Raw genomic sequence first — 27,500 nt, forward strand, 5'->3', positions numbered from 1 at the left:
AATTATTGACTATTATGATGGATATAGAAGAGTGCAGTGCAGCATTTCCAGGCTGTATAATATCCAGTGTTAATACCATACTTTTCTGCATTGAGACGGGATATAAGGATGTAAACGGCAAAAACATACAACTTCTACTAATAATAATATTAAAAATAACAACAATAATTATCATTGTTGTTATTATTATAATAATACAGTAATAATATTAACAACGATATCATTTTTTATCTTTTATTCCAGAACACCAGAACATAATTATAATAACGTTTTACAAATAGAAATAGTGATGGTGATGATAATGATGATGATGATGGTGATGATGATAATAATGATGATGATGGTGATGATAATAATGATGAAAATAATAATAATAATAATAATAATGATGATAATAATAATATAACAATAATAATACCAACAACATGTTGTTATTATGAATATTGTTATTGTTTATTAAAAAAAATTAACTAAGCAATAATTACTAACAAATCCTATAGATTTGCACAGCGACATTAATTATAACCATAATAATAATAATAATAATAATAATAATAATAATAGATGTCTGAGATCTCAGCTACAGTCAAATACAGTCATTTTCTTTTCTTTTTTCCTCTTGTTATCTGCTTCCTAAAGTCTTGTTTTATGGCAACAATAAGTTTTTAAGTGCAGCCCCCCCACTGCGATCTCTCTTCATCTGCCTCTAAAGAATCCAACAGGGACCAGAGAAGTCCTGATCGGCGGCTCAGTCCCTGTGTTTGTGCCTCCATGTAGTAAAGGGGGGACATTCCCAGGAAATCTGCTTTACATTTCCTCTTGCTTTGCTCTTTGTTTTGATATTTGGAAATGTGTTAAATATGTCTGGAAGTTGCGGAATTCCGAGAAATCCATTCATGTTCTCTAAAGTGTCTCTGTAATTAGTTTACTACACACATCACATGTGTATCCATATTATAATAAGTTTACTACACACATCACATGTGTATCCATACTATAATAAGTTTACTACACACATCACACGTGTATCCATATTATAATACGTTTACTACACACATCACATGTGTATCCATATTATAAGTTTACTACACACATCACACGTGTATCCATATTATAATAAGTTTACTACACACATCACATGTGTATCCATATCGTAATAAGTTTACTACACACATCACGTGTGTATCCATATAATAATAGGTTTACTACACACATCACACGTGTATCCATATTATAATAAGTTTACTACACACATCACATGTGTATCCATATCGTAATAAGTTTACTACACACTTCACATGTGTATCCATATTATAATAAGTTTACTACACACATCACATGTGTATCCATATTATAATAAGTTTACTACACACATCACATGTGTATCCATATTATAATAAGTTTACTACACACATCACATGTGTATCCATATCGTAATAAGTTTACTACACACATCACGTATGTATCCATATAATAATAGGTTTACTACACACATCACACGTGTATCCATATTATAATAAGTTTACTACACACATCACATGTGTATCCATATCGTAATAAGTTTACTACACACATCACACGTGTATCCATATCGTAATAAGTTTACTACACACTTCACATGTGTATCCATATTATAATAAGTTTACTACACACATCACATGTGTATCCATATTATAATAAGTTTACTACACACATCACACGTGTATCCATATCGTAATAAGTTTACTACACACATCACATGTGTATCCATATCGTAATAAGTTTACTACACACATTACATGTGTATCCATATTATAATAAGTTTACTACACACATCACATGTGTATCCATATCGTAATAAGTTTACTACACACATCACATGTGTATCCATATTATAATAAGTTTACTACACACATCACATGTGTATCCATACTATAATAAGTTTACTACACACATCACATGTGTATCCATATTATAATAAGTTTACTACACACATCACATGTGTATCCATATTATAATAAGTTTACTACACACATCACATGTGTATCCATATTATAATAAGTTTACTACACACATCACATGTGTATCCACATCGTAATAAGTTTACTACACACATCACACGTGTATCCATATCGTAATAAGTTTACTACACACATCACACGTGTATCCATATGGTTTATTAGGCTGTACCGTTTCATCTCTAGAAATATAGACAATAGAACACAATATAATGGCAATGGAACGAAATAGCTGTGTACATTCTAATGTGCGACACTGGGTGCGATGTGATCGCCGCAGAGATAATTGTATGAATATTCCCATCATGGTGAGAAGGCTGGGGCCCAGATATAAGAGAGATCTGCGATCATGTACTCACTACATGGCTGTGTGTAGTGTGGAGGGTTGGTCACTGGTAACCTGTACTATATACAGCAACACTGGGGAATCTTCCTCCTATAACAACATAGAGGCGAAAAGAGCATCAATACTGCATGAATACAGGGCACAACTAATTATAGACATATTCCAATAATTGCTTATTTTACATTTTATATACATTTGAAGCAATGAATGAAATAATTCATATTTTACTTTTACACGAATTAATAATTACATAAATAAGCACATAAAGCCACCAGATTAGGTATTAGGTATCTATATGTAGAGAAGAAATGTATTGTGGATACCTTAAATCTATATATATTTATAATCTCATACTTCAAACTGATACACTAGATAGATAAACAGATATGAGATAGATCGATAGATAGATAGATATGAGATAGATAGATCGATAGATAGATAGATAAATAGATTTGAGATAGATAGATAGATAGGAAATAGATAAATAGATAGATAGGAGATAGATATGAGATAGATAGATAGATAGATAGATAGATAGATAGATAGATATGAGATAGATAGATAGATAGATTGATTGATATGAGATAGATTAGCGGTCTTCAAACTGTAACCCTCCAGCTGTTGCAAAACTACAACTCCCAGTATGCCCGGACAGCCTTCGGCTGTCCGGGCATGCTGGGAATTGTAGTTTTGCAACAGCTGGAGGGTAACAGTTTGAAGACCACTGAGATAGATAGATATGAGATAGATATGAGATAGATAGATAGATAGATAGATAGATATGAGATATGAGATAGATAAATATATATATATATATATATATAGATAGATATGAGATATTAGATAGATATGAGATAGATAAATAGATAGATATGAGATAGATATGAGATAGATCGATCGATAGATAGATATGAGATAGATAAATAGATCGATAGATAGATATGAGATAGATAGATATGAGATAGATCGATCGATCGATAGATAGATATGAGATAGATAGATAGATATGAGATAGATAAATAGATAGATCGATCGATAGATAGATAGATAGATAGATTCTTATATATGTTAGAAGTATATATCTCTCGCAGATATTTTAGACTTCCTTACCATACACCAATAGTCATGTACAGCCCGGTATATATATATATATATATATATATATATATATACACCTTTCTACAATTGGAGGTAGACCTTGACCCAAAACAGCTGAGTTCACAGTGAGATATCAGCGCTAATAGCGCCAGAGACTAGTAGAGAGATACAATGCCCGAGCGCTGCTCTTCTGTGTCCTGCTCTCTGGATACATTTGCTACTTATAGTGTTGGTACCTGCACTTACACTGATAAATTACACACATATATATATATATATATATATATATATATACACACACACATATTTATGTATATACACTTATTATGTCAAAAGGGAAGATAGGGAAGATGGCTCAGCCTTGGTTCCTGTAGGTGTAGGGATTGAGTCCTGCACTGACATAATAAAGAAGTTTGTGCCCCCCCCCCCACCCCCCCACTCCCATCAATAAATAAATAGTTTTATTCATCTGGAGCTATGTGCTGGAGCTGTGTCTCTGGGAAGGCTTCTAGTATCTCACAGGGTCCCTGGTGCACTGGAAGCCCCTCTAGGGTGCTATTTCGCAATCTCAGGCGCTCGCTATTGGTCAGTATGTGATCATATGCCTCTATTTCCTTCTGTCCCTCACTGGCACCCGGCCATCCCCCTTCAGCTAAAACCCAATCTCCGATAAACTACTAATAGCTAAACCACTTGGACTATAAAACACAACAAATCATAAAGCCAGGAAGGACTGCAGCCTCCTCCCAATGAGTTCCTATTTTGTCAACTCCACTTTCCCGGTAACTCTGCCTGGTGGGCAGGAACCCTTCCTAGGACAGATCCCGTTATATTCCTCAGGCTATGCGGATCCTTTAAGACACTATTCTGCCAGCTATGGGGCCTCTGGAGTCCAGGACAAGGGCTATGCTTCATCTTCTTATTACCACCAGCAAGCTAATGGAGCATACTCCCGGACGGCTGCCTGTGACTATGGCGCAGCTGGATTTTACAGGGACAAGGAGGCTTCCTGCGCCATCTCCTCCCTGGATGACCAGTCTCCTCTCTACAGCCAAGAGCAGCGCAAACCGGACTGTGCGCACAGCAAACTGCACTATGAGGAGCCGGAGGACGCCAAATGCTCCACTCCAGTCTACCCCTGGATGCAGAGGATGAACTCCTGCAATAGTAAGTGCTTCTCCTCCATATACAGAGGAGGCGGCCATAAATCTCACAGCCCCGACCATATGTGCCCTGGGCAACTTCACTTTTCACTTGCAAACTTTTCCTACAACTGCTCCCCCCCCCCCCCCACCACCACCACCATCCCATTGTGTCTGCACCCTAGACAAGTATGCACCCTGTTAAGACATATCCCTATCTCCATACCCATCGCACCCTGTCACCCATTATTTATATTGCATGCAACTACTCCTCCCTGCATGGTATCTCTTGCATTGCATGTTGTACCTGGTCCATTCATCTTTAGTCCTCCATTACCCTGGTCTGTGTCTTTCTGCCACTGTCCCAAGAACTCATCACCTACATTGCTCTCCAGATGGATGCTGTTAGTTAAGTCAGTGTTTCCCAACCAGGGTGCCTCCAGCTGTTGCAAAACTCCAATCATCACACCCTGTCATCCAATTTTTTGATTGCATGCAACTACTCCTCCCTGCATGGTATCTCTTGCATTGCACGCTGTACCCTGGTCCATTTGTTGCAAAACTCCAGCCATCACACCCTGTCATCCAAAATTTTGATTGCATGCAACTACTCCTCCCTGCATGATATCTCTCGCATTGCATGTTGTACCTGGTCCATTCATCTTTAGTCCTTCACTACCCTGGTCTGTGTCTTTCTGCCACTGTCCCAATAACTCATCACCTACATTGCTGTAAAGTCACTGTTTCCCAAGCAGGGTGCCTACAGCTGTTGCAAAACTACAACTCCCAGCATGCCCAGGCAGCCTTCGGCTGCCTGGGCATGCTGGGAGTTGTAGTTTTGCAACAGCTGGAGGCACCCTGCTTGGGAAATACCGCTGTAAGTATACATTCTAAACATTAAAGACATGCACTTCTATCCTAATGAAAGTTTAGTGTAATGAAGCACTCCCAGATGATATTTCAGCTCAGTGACTTATTACCAGTTGCAGGGTTGAGGATGCCACATTTCCTCCTCTGTTCTGTTGGTGTGTTCTGTGTATAAGCCGGACCTGCCGCCCATTAGTCAGAATATAAAGTGCTGTATCCATTAATGCACAGCTTGTGGCGATCAATACATTTCATTATCACTTAAATGCTCGAATCTATTATTGTAAACCGGTTGGAGCTAAGAACTCTGAGCATTCATACAACAGATATTATTGGTATTTACAGGCAAAACTTATGAGCCACAATTACAGTCACACCAACATTTATCCTATCTGGTTTCCAGAGGTAAAATTCAATTCTGGGAGTCCTTCTGCATAGTGCATATTATTGGAGCTTTTATTTATGAATATATATATATATATATATATATATATATATATATATATGCATAGTTTAGTTATGTCAAGATTAAGAAATGAAAATAAGTAAATCAGGAAAGCACAAAAAAGTAAAAAATAAATATATATATTTATATATATATATATACACATATATAAATATATATATATATATTTATATATATATATATATATATATATATATTTATATATATATATATATATTTATTTACATATATATATATATTTATTTATATATATACATATATATATATATCAATTAAATATATTTATATCTATTTATATACATATATATTTATATTTTTATATATATATATATATTATTATTATTTATTTTTATTATTATTATTATTATTATTATTATTTTATTTATTTTTTTTGCTTTCCTGATATATATATTCCACAGCTATTTAGTTCCTAACAGTCTGCCAGACCCTTCCTGGTAAAAAAAAAACCATATTATCCCCTGCCACCATATATACATAAACTGTAGCAGACATGTCTGATCTACAACAATACAAGATTCGTATAGTAAACAGCAGGAAGTAGCAATAAACCAGACAGATCCTAATAGTTTCCTAATAGAAGTGTCTTCCCTCTCAGGTTCAGTATTTGGGCCCAGTGGAAGAAGAGGGCGACAGACCTACACCAGATACCAGACGCTGGAACTGGAGAAGGAGTTCCACTTTAATCGTTACCTGACCAGAAGACGAAGGATCGAAATCGCACACTCCTTGTGTCTGACCGAGCGACAGATCAAGATCTGGTTCCAGAACAGGAGGATGAAGTGGAAAAAGGAAAGTAAACTACTCAGCTCTTCTGTGCAGGGCGCAGAGGAAGAAGAGAAAGCCGCCGAATAAATAAAAGGCACATACATAGCGCCACATGCGCTCTAATCCTTGTATCTTGAATAAATTATTATAATTGCACACAGGACTGGTAAAGAACAGATTATCTGTATTATAATAACTACCTACATGTCTGACTGTCATCGCTCTGCAATACTGGAATACACTCCAAGTGTAAGAATATACATATATATATATATATATATATATATATATATATATATATATATATATATATGTATATATATATATTGTAATGTATATAGAGCAACACAGGGGAATCTTGTCTACGTGTTCCATGCACGATCTGGCATATACTGATTTTGTTGTCTAGTGTATTATTTCCATGTCTACTGAAAACTTAAATACTACCTAGAAAGTCATTGTGAAATGGTCTATTTTTATTATTATTATTATTACTATAAGTATTATTATTAGTTTTCAGTGTGTGGTTGTTATTCTTTTTATTTTTTTATTATTATTATTCTTATTATTTTAATTCTAAACTGTATATCTGTAGTCGGGGTCGGCCTAGTGATCTGACCTGTCCCATGACAAGGACCTCTGCTGGCTAATAATAGTGAATGGAATGAGATATCCCCACAGTGATGTTATATTACAAGCACAAATAGTCTAATGTCTGTATTTTGTAGCTGCACCACCCCCTGGGAATTCCGACTGACCAAACATCCGTTCTCATTATAAAACACTGGCTGTGTTCCTGCACTTTCCCAACATGAAAATGAGAGAGGTACAGTATTATGGAGAATGGAGAAATGCAGGCTGCAGCAGCTCAGCGTCCTCTAATCCAATTCCCTCTTGTTCTGAATGCTGGGCAGCTCGTCTGGGGGTATTTTATTAAATGTTGTGGACAATGCATATTTTGTGGTTTATTTTCTCTGTATATTTAGCATTATGGATTCGAATAACAGATTATCTGCTGGGAATAAAATATGACGTTTCTATAAACAACGACACCAGTCTAGCTTCTTATTTTATATTTCTATATATCTATATCTATCTATCTATCTATCTATATATATTTTATTTTTATTTATTTCTTTTATTTTTATTTTTTTTATTATTATTATTTTTTTTTATTTTTTTTTCCTTCTATGGATTCTTGAATAAAGACCGTGTATTATTTATTTCACTTGCTATTATTCTCTATATAAATTCAATCCTAGACAATCCTGGAATAAGCAAAGCAGCAACACTGAGAGTCCATTCAGATTCTGTTTAGAAATCTCCATCTGTCCTTTGTTATTCACACGATCGAATTTATTCCTGGTTCATAGGACTAATACGGCTACTCAAATTTACTACATTTTATATATATATATATATATATATATATATATATATATATTTATATACACATATATATATATATATATACATACATACATACCTAGTGCAGTGGTGCACACATATATATACACACATATATATATATATATATATATATATATATATATATATATATATATATACCTAGTGCAGCGGTCTTCAAACTGTGGCCCTCCAGCTGTTGCAAAACTACAATTCCCAGCATGCCCGGACAGCCTCCGGCTGTCCGGGCATGCTGGGAGTTGTAGTTTTGCAACAGCTGGAGGGCCACAGTTTGAAGACCGCTGATCTAGTGTATACAAAAGAAACGCTGGCGACTTCTTTTAGAACTCTTGATTATATATGGCTTCTTTTAGACACAATAGCAGCATTTCCAGATGTTGCACTGGCTCAATAAATCTATAGATGACCACATGGCCATCAAGTTTACAACCGGTTAATCTATATTTTTCATATTCTTCATCCTTCATTTTTTTTTTTTTTTTTTTTTTGCCTTTTCATGTTTCTACCCCAGAATTTTAAGACATCATCGTTGATGTTTTATAAGGCGTCACTGGCAATACAGTAGGTTTAATGTAGGATCAAGAGTATTATTTAAGGGTATTATTTTATATTTTTTTACATATATTTTCGCCTTATTTAGATCAAAAGTGAGACCTGTTGTGTCTGTTATTAGGACCTATAAAGAATATATATATAAAAAAAAGGGGCACATAATGGGTTATTTTCTGGGTGTGTACCCCCGCTGCAATGATCCGTCTTTCCGGTAGGTGGCGCAGTCTGCCAACAGGCAGAGGCTCAGTTTCCCAATGATTTTTTTTTTTTTGGAAGCTGTACATTGACTCGGGCCTAACGATTCTCAGATCGTCATTATTTGTAACCATAGAGCATGAATTACCTCTTGAGGTCATCAGTGAGAATTTACGACTGGTCAACAAAAGCACGTGATTTCCAAACGCACCCACACCCCCATATTTGGCCGCATACATAGCAAAAAACCGAAGTACAGTGCATTGCTATAATTCATGAATACATCATAAATCGTCAGACGCGGGGTGATCCACAAATCAAGCCTCCAAAATTCACCCAAATGAGTTCCTACTTTGTGAACTCGTTCTCAGGGCGCTATCCTAATGGCCCCGACTACCATGTGTTAAATTATGGCACTGGAAGCAGCAATGTGAACGGGGCTTACAGGGAGGCGAGCAGCATGCATCCCACCTCTTATGGTGCCTACAACTACAATGGCATGGACCTGAGCGTCAGCAGGGGAAGCGCTCCCAGCAGCAGCGGCGGAGGAGGAGGAAGCAGCAGCCACCACTATGGAGACAGCACGGGAGGCTTCCCAGACCCGGAGAGCAGGTTCAGAGCCGCCTCCAGCTGCCCCCTTTCCTCCCCAGAGTCCCAGAACCACGGGGGGAAGAACGAACAGGTCCCCTCTGACCCGACTACCTCCAGCAGCAGCCACTTCACAGAGATAGAGGAGACCAGTGCGTCCTCAGACCCTGAAGAAGCCACCCCGAGAGGCGGCGGTAGTGTGCAGCGGGCGCAGCAGGAGAGCAGTCCCGCTGGAGCGACCACTGCAGACGGACAGACCCCACAGATCTTCCCCTGGATGAGGAAACTGCACATTAATCACGGTACCGCAGCTTCTTTTTATTTGCAATTTCACAGGGGAGATAAGAAGAAGCCCCAGAACATTTTTTGCTTTGTTTTATATTCTACACCAGTGTCTCCCAACCAGTGTGCCTCCAGCTGTTGCGAAACTACAACTCCCAGCATGCCCAGACAGCCTTCGGCTGTCTGGGCATGCTGGGAGTTGTAGTTTCGCAACAGCTGGAGGCACACTGGTTGGGAAACATTGTTCTATTCGGCTTCTAGAGACATGCTACACAGTGGACTATTCATGGTCTGCATAGTGTCATCCTAAATAATACAGAGGCGGTATACCCGGGTGTATGGGGGGGGTGAGGAGGAATAAGAACACTGGGGATTCTTTTATTTTATTTTATTTATTAATTTATTTTTTATTATTATTATAAACTAATGTAGTGTGGAGGTTTATTTCTGATCGGATATTGTCAGGATTGTATCAAGTCTTTACGATTGGAAGAGTGTAGAGGCGGCAGGGGTACCGCGATTTTGGGGGGGGGGGGTGACAGTGAAAAGAGGACAGACGGCAATGTGGGGTGATTAAGGTTTGTGGAGGTAACTGGGAAGAAAAAGAGTAAGGAGGGGACAAAAATGCTAAAAAAAAAAAAAGGAAAAGCATTTAAAAAACACAAATGTGGGGGCAGAAGAAAAACATAGAAAATTCAGGGCGGTTTGAGAGATAAAAAGAGAAAAGGTTTATTCTGGGGGGAAAAATTAGAGGAAAGGTTGTAATGCGGGGAAGAATTGTGAGAGACTGTAGGAATAAAGAGAAGAGCATGTCAGAGTTTAGGGAGATGGGTGACAGTGGGTGACAGTGGGTGACAGTGGGTGACAGTAATCCAATGCAGTATGAAAAAGGGCAAAATAAGTGTCAAGTGGAAGAGTAAAAAAAAGGCAGACTTGTGGGGGACAATGCACACAGGTGGGGGTAACACTGCATGTGGGGTAATACTACAGGTGGGGTCATGCTACAGGTGGGGTAATACTACAGGTGGGGTCATGCTACAGGTGGGGTAATACTACAGGTGGGGTCATGCTACAGGTGGGGTAACACTGCATGTGGGGTAATACTACAGGTGGGGTAATACTAAAGGTGGGGTAATACTATAGTTAGGGTAATACTACAGGTGGGGAAATATTACAGATGGGATAATACTACAGGTGGGGTAATACTATAGTTAGGGCAATACTACAGGTGGGGTAATACTACAGGTGGGGTAATACTAAAGGTGGGGTAATACTATAGGTGGGTTAATGCTACAGGTGGGGTAATACTACAGGTGGGGTAATACTATAGGTGGGTTAATGCTACAGGTGGGGTAATACTACAGGTGGGGTAATTCTACAGGTGGGGTAATACTATAGATGGGGTAATACTATAGGTGGGATAAAACACTACAGGTGGGGTAATACTACAGGTCTGGTAATTCTATAGGTGGGGTAATACTACAGGTGGGGTTATACTACATAAGGGGTAACACTACAGGTGGGGAAATACTATGTGTGGGGTAATACTGTAGGTGAGGTAATACTATAGGTGGGGTAATACTATAGGTGGGGTAATACTATAGGTGGGATAACACTACAGGTGGGGTACTACTATAGATGGGGTAATACTATAGGTGGGATAACACTAGAGATGGGGGAATGCTACAGGTGGGGGTAATACTATAGATGGGGTAATACTATAGATGGGGTAATACTATAGGTGGGATAACACTAGAGGTGGGGGGAATGCTACAGGTGGGGGTAATACTACAGTTGGGGTAATTCTACAGGTGGGGTAATTCCACAGATAGAATAACACTACAGGTGGGGTAATACTATAGATGGGGTAATACTATAGGTGGGGTAATACTATAGATGGGGTAATACTAGAGATGGGGTAATACTACAGGTGGGGTAATTCCACAGATAGAATAACACTACAAGTGGGGTAATACTATAGGTGGGGTAATACTATAGGTGGGGTAATTCTACAGGTGGGGTAATACTATAGGTGGGGTAATTCTACAGGTGGGGTAATACTATAGATGGGGTAATTCTACAGGTGGGGTAATTCCACAGATAGAATAACACTACAGGTGGGGTAATACTATAGATGGGGTAATACTATAGATGGGGTAATACTATAGGTGGGGTAATTCTACAGGTGGGGTAATACTACAGGTGGGTTCCTATTATGCTATAACTACTCTCCTCACATGCAGACATGGCAGGTCCCGATGGGAAGCGGGCGAGGACAGCCTACACCCGATACCAGACCCTGGAGCTGGAAAAGGAATTCCACTTCAATAGGTACCTGACCCGCAGGAGACGCATAGAGATCGCACACGCACTGTGCCTATCCGAGCGACAGATCAAGATATGGTTCCAAAACCGGAGAATGAAATGGAAAAAAGACAATAAACTGAAAAGTATGAATTTGGCCTCAGCAGGCAGCGCTTTCCAGCCCTGACAGTGAAGGCAAGAATGCCAGGACTGCACCCATTTGGGACACCTCTAGTGGCACTTTCTGGGCACCTCTAGTTGGACAATGATGGCTACTGCCCTGGATACCTACCACCCACCCACCCACCTACCTTTTCCTCATTTCTAGCTGTGTACAGTGCGCTCAGTCGCCGTGATGTTCCCTGTTTGTGACTGTATACTGCTGCTTTTTGTATGGACTACATGGCATGTTCATCCAGCTCTTCAGTGTTCTAACTTATTTATAATTGATGATGATGATGATGATGATGTTCATCATAAGAAGAATTTAAAAAAACATAATATGCGTTTTTAAATGGTTTACAGGTCTCTCTTTTTTTATTTTTTCCAGACAGGTAGGCTTCATTGATGCACTAAACCTCCTTGCATTGTGTTTGACTTCGGTGTCAGATCTGTGTTTATTGCTTGGTAGATTTGTGTTTGTTAATTGTTCTCTTATGACAAGGTATTAGGCTCAAGCTACTGTCACACTAGTCAGTGTTGGGGGGGGGGGGGAGTGAGTGACAATGTTTTGGTCTATTGGCGGTACCTGTGTTGTCTGTCTGCCTGGGGATTTGCCCATCCATTGTTGTATTTGTAATATTATTATTATTAATAATAATAATAAAAAGAGATGTTTCTCTACTTGTCAAATGTCTTGTCTTGTCTGTTCCCCTACTTTCCTTTATATTTCCTGATACATACCTTCGTGAAGTAATTGTATATTTAGGTCATGTATCTGATATTTACAACGAATATATAAATATTTAGATAGGAGAAGCACAATTTATAGGGGGGGGGGGGGGAATACATATTTATCGCCTAGAAATCAGTGGTCTCCAACCTGCGTACCTCCAGATGTTGCAAAACTACAACTACTTTCCTTTATATTTCCTGATACATACCTTCGTGAAGTAATTGTATATTTAGGTTATGTATCTGATATTTACAACGAATATATAAATATTTAGATAGGAGAAGCACAATTTATATGGGGGGGGGGGGGGGGGATAAATATTTATCGCCTAGAAATCAGTGGTCTCCAACCTGCGTACCTCCAGATGTTGCAAAACTACAACTCCCAGCATGCCCGGACAGCCGTTGGCTGTCCGGGCATGCTGGGAATTGTAGTTTTGCAACATGTGGAGGTGCGCAGGTTGGGGACCACAGGCCTAGATCAGCGGTCTTCAAACTGTGGCCCTCCAGAAGTAGCAAAACTACAACTCCCAGCATGCCCGGACAGCCAGTTTTGCAACATCTGGAGGTCTGCAGGTTGGAGACCACTGGCCTAGATCAGCGGTCTTCAAACTGTGGCCCTCCAGATGTTGCAAAACTACAACTCCCAGCATGCCCGGACAGCCAGTTTTGCAACATCTGGAGGTCTGCAGGTTGGAGACCACTGGCCTAGATCAGCGGTACTCAAACTGTGGCCCTCCAGATGTTGCAAAACTACAACTCCCAGCATGCCCGGACAGCCAACGGCTGTCCGGGCATGCTGGGAATTGTAGTTTTGCAACATCTGGAGGTGCGCAGTTTGGAGACCACTGGCCTAGATCAACCAAAGGATTTCTCTAATGTTGGGAAAGTTCTAAAAAAAAAAAAAAAAAGTTTCTTCAAACTTCCCAAACTATCCATACTCTCTGTGACTCCACTCCAGCAAGTAATCATTCTATTCTCAGAAAAGTTGTATGTAAAACAAGTAGAAATCACTTCAGAAATGGTAACACTTACCCCAACTTCTTCTAGGCCTTGTGGAGGATTTAAGGGGCAGGCTATAGCATCCCAATCCCTATTGCTATTTTAGCAGAGGCAAACTACACCCAAAGTAGGTATGACATTTACATGTCAAATGGGTACGGTTTTATCTAGAAGTTAGATCGTAAAAATGGCCCAGACCTCAGACAGATACCCCCTCACTGGCTCTCAAAAGTCACGTGAGCTCCATAAACTTAGGTTTATGGTTTTAGGGAGTTGACAATGTACAATATATTTCACATTCTCCACAATGTTAAGTGACAGTTTAACTGGCTTGTGAGGGACGCAGCCAGGGAGGATAGCAGCCAGGGAGGATAGCAGCCAGGGAGGATAGCTGCAGAGGAGCTGCTACAGGGAATGACACACACACTGCAGCTTTCTTGCTCAGTGCACACAATGCAGGATCTGGCGACAAAAAAAAAAAAAAGTAAGTTTTAGTTTCTTTTTTTTTTTTTTATCCATGACCTTTAAAATAATGTCACGATATTGTCATGCAACTTGCTCTAGATCGGTTTCATACGTAATGGGATGCAGCATATATTTAATAGGATGGAAGGGGGTGAATGATTGGACAAAAAACAAAAACCAAAATGCAGAATTGTCTGAAAGTGTGTGGATGGCTTGTAGACGAACAAGGATCGATCGCTCACAGGATCACATTTTTGCTGAAGAAATTGCATGTACCATGATAATTGATATATATATATATATATATATATATATATATATATATATATATAAAGCAATGCTGAATATATAGATAGTTCATTCTGTGTCATTCTGTGTTGTAGTTGTATGTAATAGATAGATAGATAGATATGAGATAGATAGATAGATAAATAGATAGATAGATATGAGATAGATAGATATGAGATAGATAGATAGATATGAGATAGATATGAGATAGATATGAGAGATAGATAGATAGATTTGAGAGATACATAGATAATATAGATAGATATGATATAGATCGATAGATAGATATGATATAGATAGTTCATTCTGTGTTTTAGTGGCATATAGTAGATAGATAGATGGAAAAGATAGACAGACAGACAGGCAGACATACAGACAGACAGACAGATAGATAGATAGATAGATAGATAGATAGTTCATTCTGTGTCATTCTATGTCGTAGTGGTATATAATACATAGATAGATATGAGAGAGATATAGATAGATAGATAGATAGATATGAGAGATAGACATGAGGTAGATAGATAGATAGATAGGAGATAGATAAATATATAGATTGATGATGGATAGATAGACAGATAAATATATAGATAGATATGAGAGATAGATAGATATGAGAGATAAATAGATAGATAGATATGAGAGATAGATAGATATGAGAGATATATATGAGATAGATAGATAGATAGATATGAGAGATAGATAGATAGAATTAATGATGTATTCTGTGCATACTAGCCTACAGCACAAGCATCCTTTTCGATTCATTGGACAGTAGATAAGATCGTTTAGAGTGATAGACAATACACAATAAACATTTAATTTTCGTTGTGAAATATTTGGGTTGCATAAGGATAGATTGTTTCTCCATATACCATAGATATGAACAGTTTAGAATTTAGAAGGAAATGTAACATCTGTTGTGGCTCCAGCCTGTTTTCAAAGTTCTCCTAACTGCACAGTCACCAGCAATGGATTTAGTAGAGAATTACAGATGACAAATAATCTATGGGGGTCGTTTAGCGAGTCAAATTACAAAAGGAACACTGTGCTAAAATTGTTGAATGTATCCAGGTCCTGCAGTCATTTCTTCTTTTTTTTTTATTTGTTTATAGTTTAGTTTAATAGGCGGAATGTGCAATCAGGGCTAATTCTGACATTGCAGCTCCTAATCACCCTGACTGCAGATGATTGCGGCAGAGACTGCAGGATGATGGGAGTCTGGGGTCACAGATCTGGAGGTGCACTGTTCCATGAGGATGGTGTTCTCTGCAATAAACAGGAAAGCAAGGATATGGCTGCACAGACACAAAGGATTGTCACTGGGTTTCTATTTGTTTCCTCTTTTGCTCATAGCAATATTTTTCTTCTTTAATCTGTCTATAGGTGATTAATGTTATAGCCAGGAAGAGATGTCTATTTTATTTTATTTTTTTATCTGTAGAAATGTAATGCATGCTATCTATCTATCTCCTATCTATCTATCTATCTATCTATCTATCTATCTATTTATTTATCTATCTAGCTCATATCTATCTATCTAGCTCATATCTATCTATCTATCTATCTATCTCATATCTATCTCATATCTATATATTTCTCTATCTCATATCTATCTCTCAATCTATCTATCTATCTTTCTTTTTATTTCTATCTATTTCTCTATCTCATATCTATCTATCATATCTATCTATCTCTCTATCTATCTTTCTATCTATCTATCTATCTTTCTTTCTTTTTATTTCTATCTATCTATCTATCTCATATCTATCTATCTCTTTCTTTTTGTTTCTATCTATTTCTCTATCTCCTATCTATCTATCTTTCTATCTATCTTTCTTTCTTTCTTTTTATGTCTATCTATCTATCTCATATCTGTCTATCTTTCTTTCTTTCTTTCTTTCTTTTTATTTCTATCTATCTCTCTATCTCATATCTATCTATCTTTCTTTTTATTTCTATCTATCCTATTTATTCGTTTTACATTTGCCTCTCCCTGAATCTTTTGCTCCTATTTTCATTCGAAAATGAAAAAAGTTTGCATACTATTTGGTTGAATTTCGAGAATATTGTGCAGCAGGTCTGCAGTGGTGGGCACAGTCCCTGGCACTGCTGCAGAACGTTGCCCTTTTCACCCCCAGGCCGCCTGTTGTACCCTGAACCCTCCTTCACCTTTTCCTTGATCATCATTCTGCTTAGAATTAACGCTTTTATAATTACCAAACTCTCCCTTTTCCTCTAATGCGGAGAAGTTTGTGGAGTGAAATGTCTTATTTGCTGGTAAGTAAAGTAGGTGATGGAAATCTGCTAAACGATTTAATTAGGAATATCAAATGAAAAGCAAAGGGGGCACAAATGAGCTGAAAAAGCGCAGCTATTCTAAACGATTAAATCGCCATTTTGGCAGGATAATGGGGTTTGCATTCTGAATGGGAGAAGCTTTGCACATACCCCATCAATTATTCATAGAGAGAGGGATCATTGCGAGGTCAGCAGTCTGGTGCAGGGAACAGAACCAACCAGAGCCCCCCCTGCACTGCCGGGAACCATAACCCACAAGGGCCACTGTCCAAGCGACAATTCGGGACACTATATATATATATATAATATATATATATATTCAGACACAATAATCATTCTAAAAATACATATATTTATGATCACAGAGAGTGACTAGAAGGATGCCTTATGCATTCCTGTGGATCAGTACAATTCTAGGATCAATCCCATTTCTTTTCTTTTTTTCCCACAGTCCAGGTCACATGAAGGTTGCCTAAAGAAAAAAAAAATCATGCACTTTGTTTAGCTAGTCACCCTGTATCAAAAAGGGGCTAAGTTCAATGTAGTCACGGTGATTATGTCTGCAGATTCAGTGACTTGCAGTACCCCATAGTGAACAGCAGGGCCCGCCTCAGACCAGGTTCACACACAGTTTATGGTCATAAATACAATGATCATCCGGCTGATTCTCCTGCTTTAAAAACATTGTATTGTTATCTTCTTTCTATTTTATACTTGATAGAATATAACTATAAAAAGAGAGAGAGAGAGAGAGAGAGAGAGAGAGAGAGAGATAAATAGATAGATAGCTATAGAGATAGATAGATAGATAGATAGATATAGAGATAGATAGATATAGATGATAGATAGATAGATAGATAGATATGAGATAGATGTAGATGACAGATAGAGATAGATAGATAGATAGATAGATATTGAGATAGATAGATATAGAGATAGATAGATATAGATGATAGATAGATAGATATGAGATAGATATAGATGATAGATAGAGATAGATAGATAGATAGATATTGAGATAGATAGATATAGAGATAGATAGATAGATATAGATGATAGATAGATATGAAATAGATAGATAGATAGATTGATAGATATAGCGATAGATAGATAGATAAATATAGAGATAGATAGATAGATAGATATAGAGATAGATAGATAGACAGATATAAAGATAGATAGATATAGAGATAGATAGATATAGAGATAGATAGATATAGAGATAGATAGATAGATAGATAGACAGACAGACAGACAGACAGATAGATAGCAATCCAAAAAGTAGCAGCACACAGAAAAATGTAGTAAAAAAAAGGTGTGTTTATTCCATTATTCCAGTGAAAAATTCAGGAGAGCAACGTTTCCACGGCCTCTCGCCACCATTATGGCAGCGAGAGGCCGCGGAAACGTTGCTCTCCTGAAGTTTTCACTGGAGTAAATACACCTTTTTTACCAAATTTTTTGTGTGCTGCTACTTTTTGGATTGCTACTAAAAGTGGAGCCCTATCCCGGGCACCCGCATAGCGTGCACCTGCTACAGAGTACTTCTGAGGTTGTGCTGCTCTCCTTGGATATAGATAGATATAGAGATAGATAGATAGATAAATAGAAAGATAGATTGATAGATAAATAGATATAGAGATAGATAAATAGATAGATAGATATAGAGATAGATGAATAGATAGAAAGATAGATAGATAGATATATATAGAGATAGATAGATATAGAGATAGATAAATAAATAGATAGATATATAGATATAGAGATAGATAAATAAATAGATAGATAGATAGATATATAGATAGAAAGATAGATATATATAGAGATAGATATAGAGATAGATATAGAGATAGATATAGAGATAGACAGATATAGAGATAGATAGATTAAACGAGAGTAAGAGATAAAACGTTTCTTCATCAGTAGAAAATGCATTTGATTTGGAGGATATTGAAGAAACCCTGATGTTATAGCTAAACAACCATATATATTTATGCCTTAATTATGTAATTGCTTTATCTATACTGTAATATAAAAATAAATATATACAGTTATATTTCTCAGTTCTTTTTATAAAGGAATAGTAAAAAAAAAAAAAAAAAGAGAGTGTGATAGGGTCTGTGTGTCCCAGCCTTAGGGCAGCCTGACAGCGCTTGTTAGCGACATATTATGGTCCTGGAGGTCAAGAAGTGGAGGGTCAAAAGTTTAGGTATGTAAGTGACTGCTGCACTGATCTGTAGATCTGCTGCACTTACTGCACATATCGCTTCCTTCTGTTATAGAGAACATGCACTAGCTGCTGTAAGGCCAATGGATATATTATTCTATACACAGAAAACGAATAAGTCGTTAAGATCCGAGTAAATATGCAGATAACAGTATAACATATGCAGTAATGATATACAGTATATATATAAATATATATCTATATATATGCAGTAATGACATTATACAGTGTGTGTGTATATATATATATATATGCAGTAATGACAATATATATATATATATATATACATACATACATATAATAACACACTCGTTGCAGCAGATTAATCCTATTCTTACAACACGTGATCAATGCAATTATACACCCAATAGTAGACAGCACACGATGCAATAGCCTTAATAGGAAAAGATTGTTATAAATCCAGTGCATCCTATTCACATTACCATATAACTAATAATATAGAGCAGGTAACAGTGAACAAGAAGGAACCGGAATATTTAGTTAATATTTAGCAGTATATAGTTAATATAATATAATGCCTCTAGAGAATGGTTAAAACGCTGCACCTAGAGTACAATGGATACTAAGGGCAAAACTGCAATTTAAGGATTATTGTAATGATACTGGGCTGCTCTCTGACCCCGACATAACTAAATGTTAGGGAGACCCCCACATACAGCAATTCTAATAGTAATACACACAAGAACCTTTACTACCGATATCATTACTGTACCACTTGTTATTTCGTGAATATGTATATATATATATATATATATATATATATATATATATATATATTTATATATATATATATATATATATATATATTAGTATGACACCTTATTACACAGTAATTGCTAATAATTTTTTTCTATAAAGGTAAACAAAAATGCAAATGTAATGCAAACATAATGTAAATAGAAGGTAAAGCACAGAAAAAAAAGAACAAAAAACTAGAAGCAACTCAGCTTACTGCAAATATAATAATAGTAAATCTAATATTAGTATACTATTAAAATAATAATGATAGTAATAGTAATAGTAGTACTGCTATTAATAATAGTAATAATAATAATTATTATTGTTGTAAAAATGTTTATATTTGTGCTACAACCATTATTCTCTGCATGTATTGCAATATTCATAGTTTTTCTTTAATTGTAGCACTTGCTACTGAATAGTTGTTTAGTATTTAATACATTTTATTGACAAACTCACCTATTAAACACAAAGGGGCCCTTTATAGTATAACATTATGAATGCACTGAACGGCTTCACTGTAACGTTCTATTATTCATACTTGAAATATAGTCTATAGGGACGAAACATAGAATGTACATTATAATAAAACTAGAAAACAATCACATATATTCCCTACATGTATTTTTTTCCCCATTATTACAAAAGGACACCAACTTGAACTATCTACACACCTACTTGTCTGATATTGAAACCACTTTAGACAAAACATGTGTGTGTGTTTATCTATCTATCTCCTATCTATCTATGTCCTATCTATATTCTATCTATCTATCTCTCATATCTATCTATCTATCTATCTATCTATCTCTCATATCTATCTATCTATCTATCGATCTGTCTATAGAATTCCAGAAAAGCAGCACATCCAGTCCACATGCAATAGTATTAAGGTGCACACAGTCATAGAAGACTTGGTTAGAGACCCCAAACTTCCATAAAAGTAGAGAGGACCGCAGCACTCAAAATTCTTCAGTGCAAAAACTTGTGTTTTATTCCATCTTCAGCAAGATAAATACATAAAGTGCAACGTTTCGGCAGTCTCACACCACCATCTTCAGGCACAGCCTGGTGTGAGACTACCGAAACGTTGCACTTTATGTATTTATCTTGCTGGAGATGGAATAAAACACAAGTTTTTGCACTGAAGAATTTTGTGTGCTGCAGCCCTCTCTACTTTTATCTATCTATCATATCTATCTATTATATATATGGTGGGATGGTCCAAGCTATTTGGCCGCCAAATTGCAAGCTAAGTACCTCACTATTTCCTTTTTTTTTTTTTTTTTGCATTATAGCTGTATAGTTTTTCATGTTTTACCTATATCCTTGTGCTGGCAGTGTGCTGCTGTATTCTTCTGTTGCTGTATACCTAGCCTAGCAGCCTGCACCTGTATGCCAGGTCCATATAATAGTTTGGTATCAATAATGCTGGCTAACCTATCCTTGTTTGTATTATATATATATATATATATATATATATATATATATACACACACACATGAATTCCTTTTTCCCATGCACCCCTCAGGTTTGTAATGTTTCCTGCATAATATAGACTACAATAATGACTGCACTTTGTATAGAAGTAAATGTTGTTGTTTTGATCCCCTCTCTATGTGGAGTGTAGGTGTCACCCCTGGTTGGAGGCTGTGGTGATCCATGTCCTGATATAGAATTGTACATGGATCCATTGCCTCTTGCAGGCTGTGAGTGCAGTGGGAGAGGCCAGGACAGGGTGAATCGCAGGTCACAGCTTGTAGGAACTATATGAAAATGCCAGCGGCATCACACACACCACGCCTCGCTGTTTAACAAAGACTGACAAACTATTAGATTAATTCCCCCCAAAAAACTGGGGATCTGTGTTTTCAATGGGCTCATAAGGCCCCTGAGCCTGACCGCACCAAGGAGAAGAGCCAAGTACTGCTCTGCTATAATATGTACCGGCAGAAGATCAGGGTAAAGTCCCTGGGCCCAGTGACATCTCAGATCTACTCTATGGAAGAAAGAAGACAGGAGGAGGCATGGAGCGAGCAAGGTATGTGAGCATGGCTGCAGCGGAGAGGTGGAGGGAGGCGCACACAGGGGGTGGGAATCATACAGGTAGAAAGACCATACATAGAACAAAACACAGGTACATGGAGGGGTAGGTACATGGATATCACGTGGTATGCACCGGAAAATAATAATGATAATAATAACTGTTATTGATAACATTATAATCTGTAACTGGTGCTATGGATATAGCCCAACATTAAATAAATATTCAAGAGGCCTAATCTCAAATTAAGGGTGACATAAGTGGTGATTATATTATGATTTTCTTCCTAACCAGATCTATGAAGATATATGTGTATATATGTGTATATATATATATATATATATATATATATATATATATATATACATACAAACACTTTGATAGATAGATAGATAGATAGTACATAGATATATAGAAGGCTCATACATAAACATATATAGATAGATAAATAGATATACAGATAGATAGACTGATAGATACATGGATATACAGAGAGATAGACAGACAGATAGACAGATATATATATATATATATATATATATATATATATATATATATACATATATATATATATAGATGCATACTTACATAGATATAGATAGATATACAGATAGATATTAGATATATATACAAATCGATATTACATAGATATACAGATAGATATTACATAGATATGTAGAAGGATCATACATAGACAGATAGATAGATAAATAGATATACTGATAGATACATGGATATACAGATAGAAAGACAGACATATAGACGGATAGATTAACATATATATATATATATATATATATATGTATATATATATATTTGCATACTTACATAGATAGATATATAGATGGACCATAGATAGATAGATAGATAGGATAGATAAATAGATATACTGATAGATAGATAGATTGATAGAAAGGATAGATAAATATATAGATAGATAGGAGATAGATAGATGATAGATAATGCTAAGAAAAATACATTCTACTTGTATATTATATTTTTCTGTATATTCTGAATATAACTTATTCGTTTTAGAAAAAAGCTGCGTTTAAAAACTTTGATTACGAAATGTTATGTAAATGTTATGTAAATGTTATGTGTGTGATCTAATAAATGGCTGAAATATTGTATTGTTGGATATGTGTTCTGTTTTCTTTCTCTAGCTGGATAGGTAGATTATTATTTATGTTACACTCAGTGGCCAAATACTATATAGTTGTCTCTTCAGTCATTTGTGGAATGATTTTGTGAAGACATTGGTAATAATGGAGGATAATGTCTTCGATGATCGCTGCTTTCATGTCTTATCTACTTCTTTATCTGTGACTTTGGGTTAGACAACCATAGCCCTGTGTATCCATTCGTGGTCTGTACAGTGATAAGCAGCCTGGCTAATGTTTGGGATTTGCAGATTATTGCTGCTTGTTTATGAAGGTATTAGCTGTAATGTAATCCTGTATTGTTTTATGATACTATTATTTATGGAGTGAAGTTCACTCACGTTCCCTCTTCACTACCTGAGGCCACCACTTTATTTATGGCTTAATGTGTATTTGAGTGTTTTCTATAATTTATGATTGACTATGTATTTTATTTATTATCGTTATGAATGTATGTGGTGTCACTTGTCCTAATACCATGCACTGGATCTGTCAGGAAGCAGTGAGAAGACCTTGTCTGTCTTCTGTATGTACCCTGTAGATCCGAATTTGTGTGAGGACAATCATTTCACAAATTCGTGTCTGGGGGGATATGCAGTTGACATAAACGCTACAGGCGCAAAGATGGCGCAATCTGATGCGACTTTGATGTCTGTGAAGTGTTTTGTCCTGTGTACCATGTGTTGTTGTTTTTTGTTTTTTGTTTTTTTTTTAGTTTGTTTGTTGTTGTTGTTTTTTGTCGACTTGAACCTGTTTTTAGGTGTTGCGACCACCGAAGAACTTTAATCATTTTTGTAATACAATAATTCATTGACTACGATGAGAGAACATTAATTTCACTGTGCTACAATTTTGTTCTCTTCCTCCACAACTGTGCTCCAGTGACTTGCAATAGGCAATTTAATAATGTGCCTAAATGGAATTTAGTAAAGCAAGTATCCCGAATTAGTTGATGAATTTTCCATCGATCCAGAGCAGGACATATTTGTCTCTGCCAGTCTGAAGTTCTTGTCTGCAGACACCAGACAGACCCATCCGCCAACTGCAGCTGCAATCTGGGGAATTTTTTTTTTAATTTTCTTCTCCACTTTAAAGGAAACATCATCGTGGAAGATTCTCTTAATGTTTATAAACAGTTGTATTATGGTGGATGATGATGGACACAGCCATAGAGGCGGAGTGATCTACTGGGGTTCAGTTCACCTGGTATATTAATACTCCAGCTTCATTTAGAGGGGGTTGGTATTTTATTTATTTATTTATTTTTTTTTGGACTGGGGCGAGATAACCTGACTGCGCTATGGAGCACGTTTCCTTATCCGGGGATGGTGGGAAGAATCCTATTGGTTCTTGGTGTCACATGCAAACTCAACTTTGTTCACTTGACAGTAAGTAGGAGGGTTTTACGAAACAGGAAAACGAGCAGGACTACAGGAATAAATTGTATATGGGTTTTGGGTTAAATTCAAACAAATAAATGACCATGAGTTCGTTTTTGATCAGCTCCAAATACGTGGACCCCAAATTTCCGCCGTGTGAGGAATATTCCCATTCTGATTACCTTCCCAGCCCCTCTCCTGAGTATTACTGCAGCCAGAAGAGGGAGAGCAGCTTCCAGCATGGGGCGACCTACCCCCGATCAGCCTGCACCAGCCAGCACTACTCCTGCGGGGGCTCCGGACCACCAGCCCCTTCCATCCTATCTCCACCGACTCACCCACAAGTTGGACTTCTTCCTGAAGACAAGCACCAGAGCCAGACCACCATCACTGGGTCCCCTCCATCCTGCAGCCAAGTGTCCTCAGAGCAGAAGCCCCCAGAATCCTCCTGCCAGAACCCAGTGGTGTACCCCTGGATGAAGAAGGCGCACCTTTCTACTGGTAAGTGCCCCAGTTGTCCCTGCTCTTCTTGACTAAGCCAAAAGGCTTGCAAAGTGTGCGGTGTCGTTTTAAAATTTACAATCTCCTGTTTGCAGAGCAGTATAATTACATCCTCCATAAATTTTTACGACTCTACTTGGCCAACAGCCTTTGAAGTAGACTTCACCATCCTCCTCAAATTTCTCCAAAGCCCCCTTTTTTTTTATAGTGCTGTAGCCCATCCTACATTAAGGTTTTATGTTATCCCTAATTTGTGTTTAAGTGGCAGATTGGGTAAACTTTCACTGCATCCTGTCATAGCTAAAAACCAGTAACTAGGAATTAGGGATTAATCATTACATTATGTATAAATCATAGCAAGGGGGGCAGACAAAACTGCACTCAAACAACACAACTTTATTTATTTTTTAGTTTATTTTTGTTTTTGTATATAGTGGACTTCTATCTCCATTAATAGAGCTTGTATTGTGTGTGTGATTTCCTTTGCAGTCAATGCCTCTTATTCTGGGGGAGAACTCAAGCGCTCCCGAACAGCCTATACCAGGCAGCAGGTCCTGGAGCTGGAGAAGGAGTTTCACTACAATCGCTATTTGACCCGCAGGCGCAGGGTGGAAATTGCGCAGGCGCTGCACCTCTCTGAGCGTCAGATCAAGATATGGTTCCAAAACAGAAGGATGAAATGGAAAAAAGATCATAAGCTCCCAAATACTAAAATCAGATCTAATAACCCCTCCTCAAACCAGAGCCAGAATGAGGGTTCACCGATCTGTCCCTAAAAAAAATAAAAAATAAAAACCCATTCTGGTTATTTATAGAAGAAGAAGAAGACTTGGCTGGGACTTGGCTTTGTTCCTCGGCTCATTCAGGAGAAGCCTTGTAGATAGATTTCAGATTTGGAGAAGATAGATCTATGTTTCATCTTTAATCAAGCCAAACTCTGGCCCATTTGTCATGTTTACATTGCGGCACAAAGGGTGAAGCGCCGCTTGACAGAACCGACGCTCCCGTTAATAAATGAGGGCTCCTTGTTCTAGGGGAGACTGTATTTTGTATTTTTTTTCCCCCCTCTGGTGTTGTGTTATTACAGCAGGGCACTTGTGTGTTGCTTTTGACGTCCCCCCCCCCCCCCCCCCCCCACACACACACACACACAATACACTTTATACACTTTGTACATTGAAGAGACTGAAGAGACTGGTTCTTATTTTAGGATTGCTGTTTAATAGCTAAAAAGCATCTTGTTAGCGCCTGGTAGGGGATCTGCAAACACAAAGTAGTCAAGGACAAGGCCTGAAAGCACTACAGTCCATCTAACCGTTGGCTGTACGGGCATGCTGGGAGTTGTAGTTTTGCAACATCTGGAGGTCCGCAGGTTGGAGACCACTGATCTAGTCCCATATTTACAAGGCCTGAAAGCACTACAGTCCTTCTAGTCCAGTGGTCTTCAACCTGCGGACCTCCAGATGTTGCAAAACTACAACTCCCAGCATGCCCGGACAGCCGTTGGCTGTCCGGGCATGCTGGGAGTTGTAGTTTTGCAACATCTGGAGGTCCGCAGGTTGGAGACCACTGAAAATACAAGGCCTGAAAGCACTACAGTCCATCTAGTCCAGTGGTCTTCAACCTGCGGACCTCCAGATGTTGCAAAACTACAACTCCCAGCATGCCCGGACAGCCGTTGGCTGTCCGGGCATGCTGGGAGTTGTAGTTTTGCAACATCCGGAGGTCCGCAGGTTGGAGACCACCCATATATACAAGGCCTGAAAGTGAGTCATTCAGCTAGAAGTCTAGTAGGGTGCCTCCAGCTGATGCAAAACTACAACTCCCAGCATGCTGGGAGTTGCAGTTTTTGCATCAGCAGGAGGCCCCCCCAACACTGATCTAGTTTCATATGTATATATTGCAGGGTGCAGCCATTCCTCATTGACTTTGCTGTGAAATTTTAATTGTAAATAGTCTATAAATAAATATTGTTTTTGTTTCCCATCTGAGTGTTTATGTATTTGCTATAACATGGTGTCTTCCCATTGCCTGCAGGCCGACTTTATCTGTAAGTACTCTTAATCTTCTACATTAAATCCTATTTGTTCCTACACCACTTCATAATGACTGGCAAATAGCACTTAAGGGAAACTGAAAGTTTATTTTACACTTAAGACACCCTGGACCATCAGTATAAGAAGCTTCTAGCCCTAAAAATCACCTTGTTCCTTGATACATTTATTAGCCTTTTTTTTTTCCTTTTTTTTTTTTCTTTTTGCACAGATGTTTCTCAGTGTTTCCAGGTTTTTCCTGTGTGTTTTTATATTACAAAGGATCCTGGCCACTGCAATAGCTCAAACCCTGACAAGCAAATAGATAATCAACAAGACAAATGGCTTCTTTTGTGAGATGCGGCCTTGTATTAATTTTCATTTTCGTTCTTTCTT

The 27,500-nt window shown here is 37.6% G+C and overlaps 4 protein-coding genes and 1 long non-coding RNA gene across 5 annotated transcripts in view; 4 read left to right on the plus strand and 1 right to left on the minus strand.

Moving 5' to 3' along the window:
- HOXB3 (homeobox B3) overlaps nucleotides 1-27,500 on the plus strand; it is a 68,309-nt gene that overhangs the window by 1,610 nt on the left and 39,199 nt on the right. The window lies entirely within an intron of this gene.
- HOXB6 (homeobox B6) lies at nucleotides 3,942-6,998 on the plus strand. Its single transcript, XM_056549105.1, has 2 exons — nucleotides 3,942-4,608; nucleotides 6,533-6,998. Exons 1-2 carry the CDS (start codon nucleotides 4,191-4,193, stop codon nucleotides 6,787-6,789), a joined length of 675 nt encoding a protein of 224 aa, XP_056405080.1. The 5' UTR covers nucleotides 3,942-4,190; the 3' UTR covers nucleotides 6,790-6,998.
- Nucleotides 9,062-12,757, plus strand: HOXB5 (homeobox B5). Its single transcript, XM_056549102.1, has 2 exons — nucleotides 9,062-9,767; nucleotides 11,991-12,757. The coding sequence occupies exons 1-2, from the start codon at nucleotides 9,218-9,220 to the stop codon at nucleotides 12,236-12,238; spliced, it is 798 nt and encodes a 265-aa protein (XP_056405077.1). The 5' UTR covers nucleotides 9,062-9,217; the 3' UTR covers nucleotides 12,239-12,757.
- LOC130296983 (uncharacterized) overlaps nucleotides 17,358-27,500 on the minus strand; it is an 11,827-nt gene continuing 1,684 nt past the window's right edge. Inside the window, exons 2-3 of the long non-coding RNA XR_008849352.1 lie at nucleotides 20,447-20,540; nucleotides 17,358-17,473 (exon numbers count right to left, since the gene is read on the minus strand). This is a non-coding gene — a long non-coding RNA (uncharacterized LOC130296983). The remainder of the gene's footprint in view (nucleotides 17,474-20,446; nucleotides 20,541-27,500) is intronic.
- Nucleotides 23,896-25,858, plus strand: HOXB4 (homeobox B4). The gene is made up of 2 exons (XM_056549104.1): nucleotides 23,896-25,071; nucleotides 25,561-25,858. The coding sequence occupies exons 1-2, from the start codon at nucleotides 24,669-24,671 to the stop codon at nucleotides 25,845-25,847; spliced, it is 690 nt and encodes a 229-aa protein (XP_056405079.1). The 5' UTR covers nucleotides 23,896-24,668; the 3' UTR covers nucleotides 25,848-25,858.

The sequence above is a fragment of the Hyla sarda genome, chromosome 12 (genome assembly GCF_029499605.1).
Source record: "Hyla sarda isolate aHylSar1 chromosome 12, aHylSar1.hap1, whole genome shotgun sequence".
NCBI classification, from domain to species: Eukaryota; Metazoa; Chordata; class Amphibia; order Anura; family Hylidae; genus Hyla; species Hyla sarda.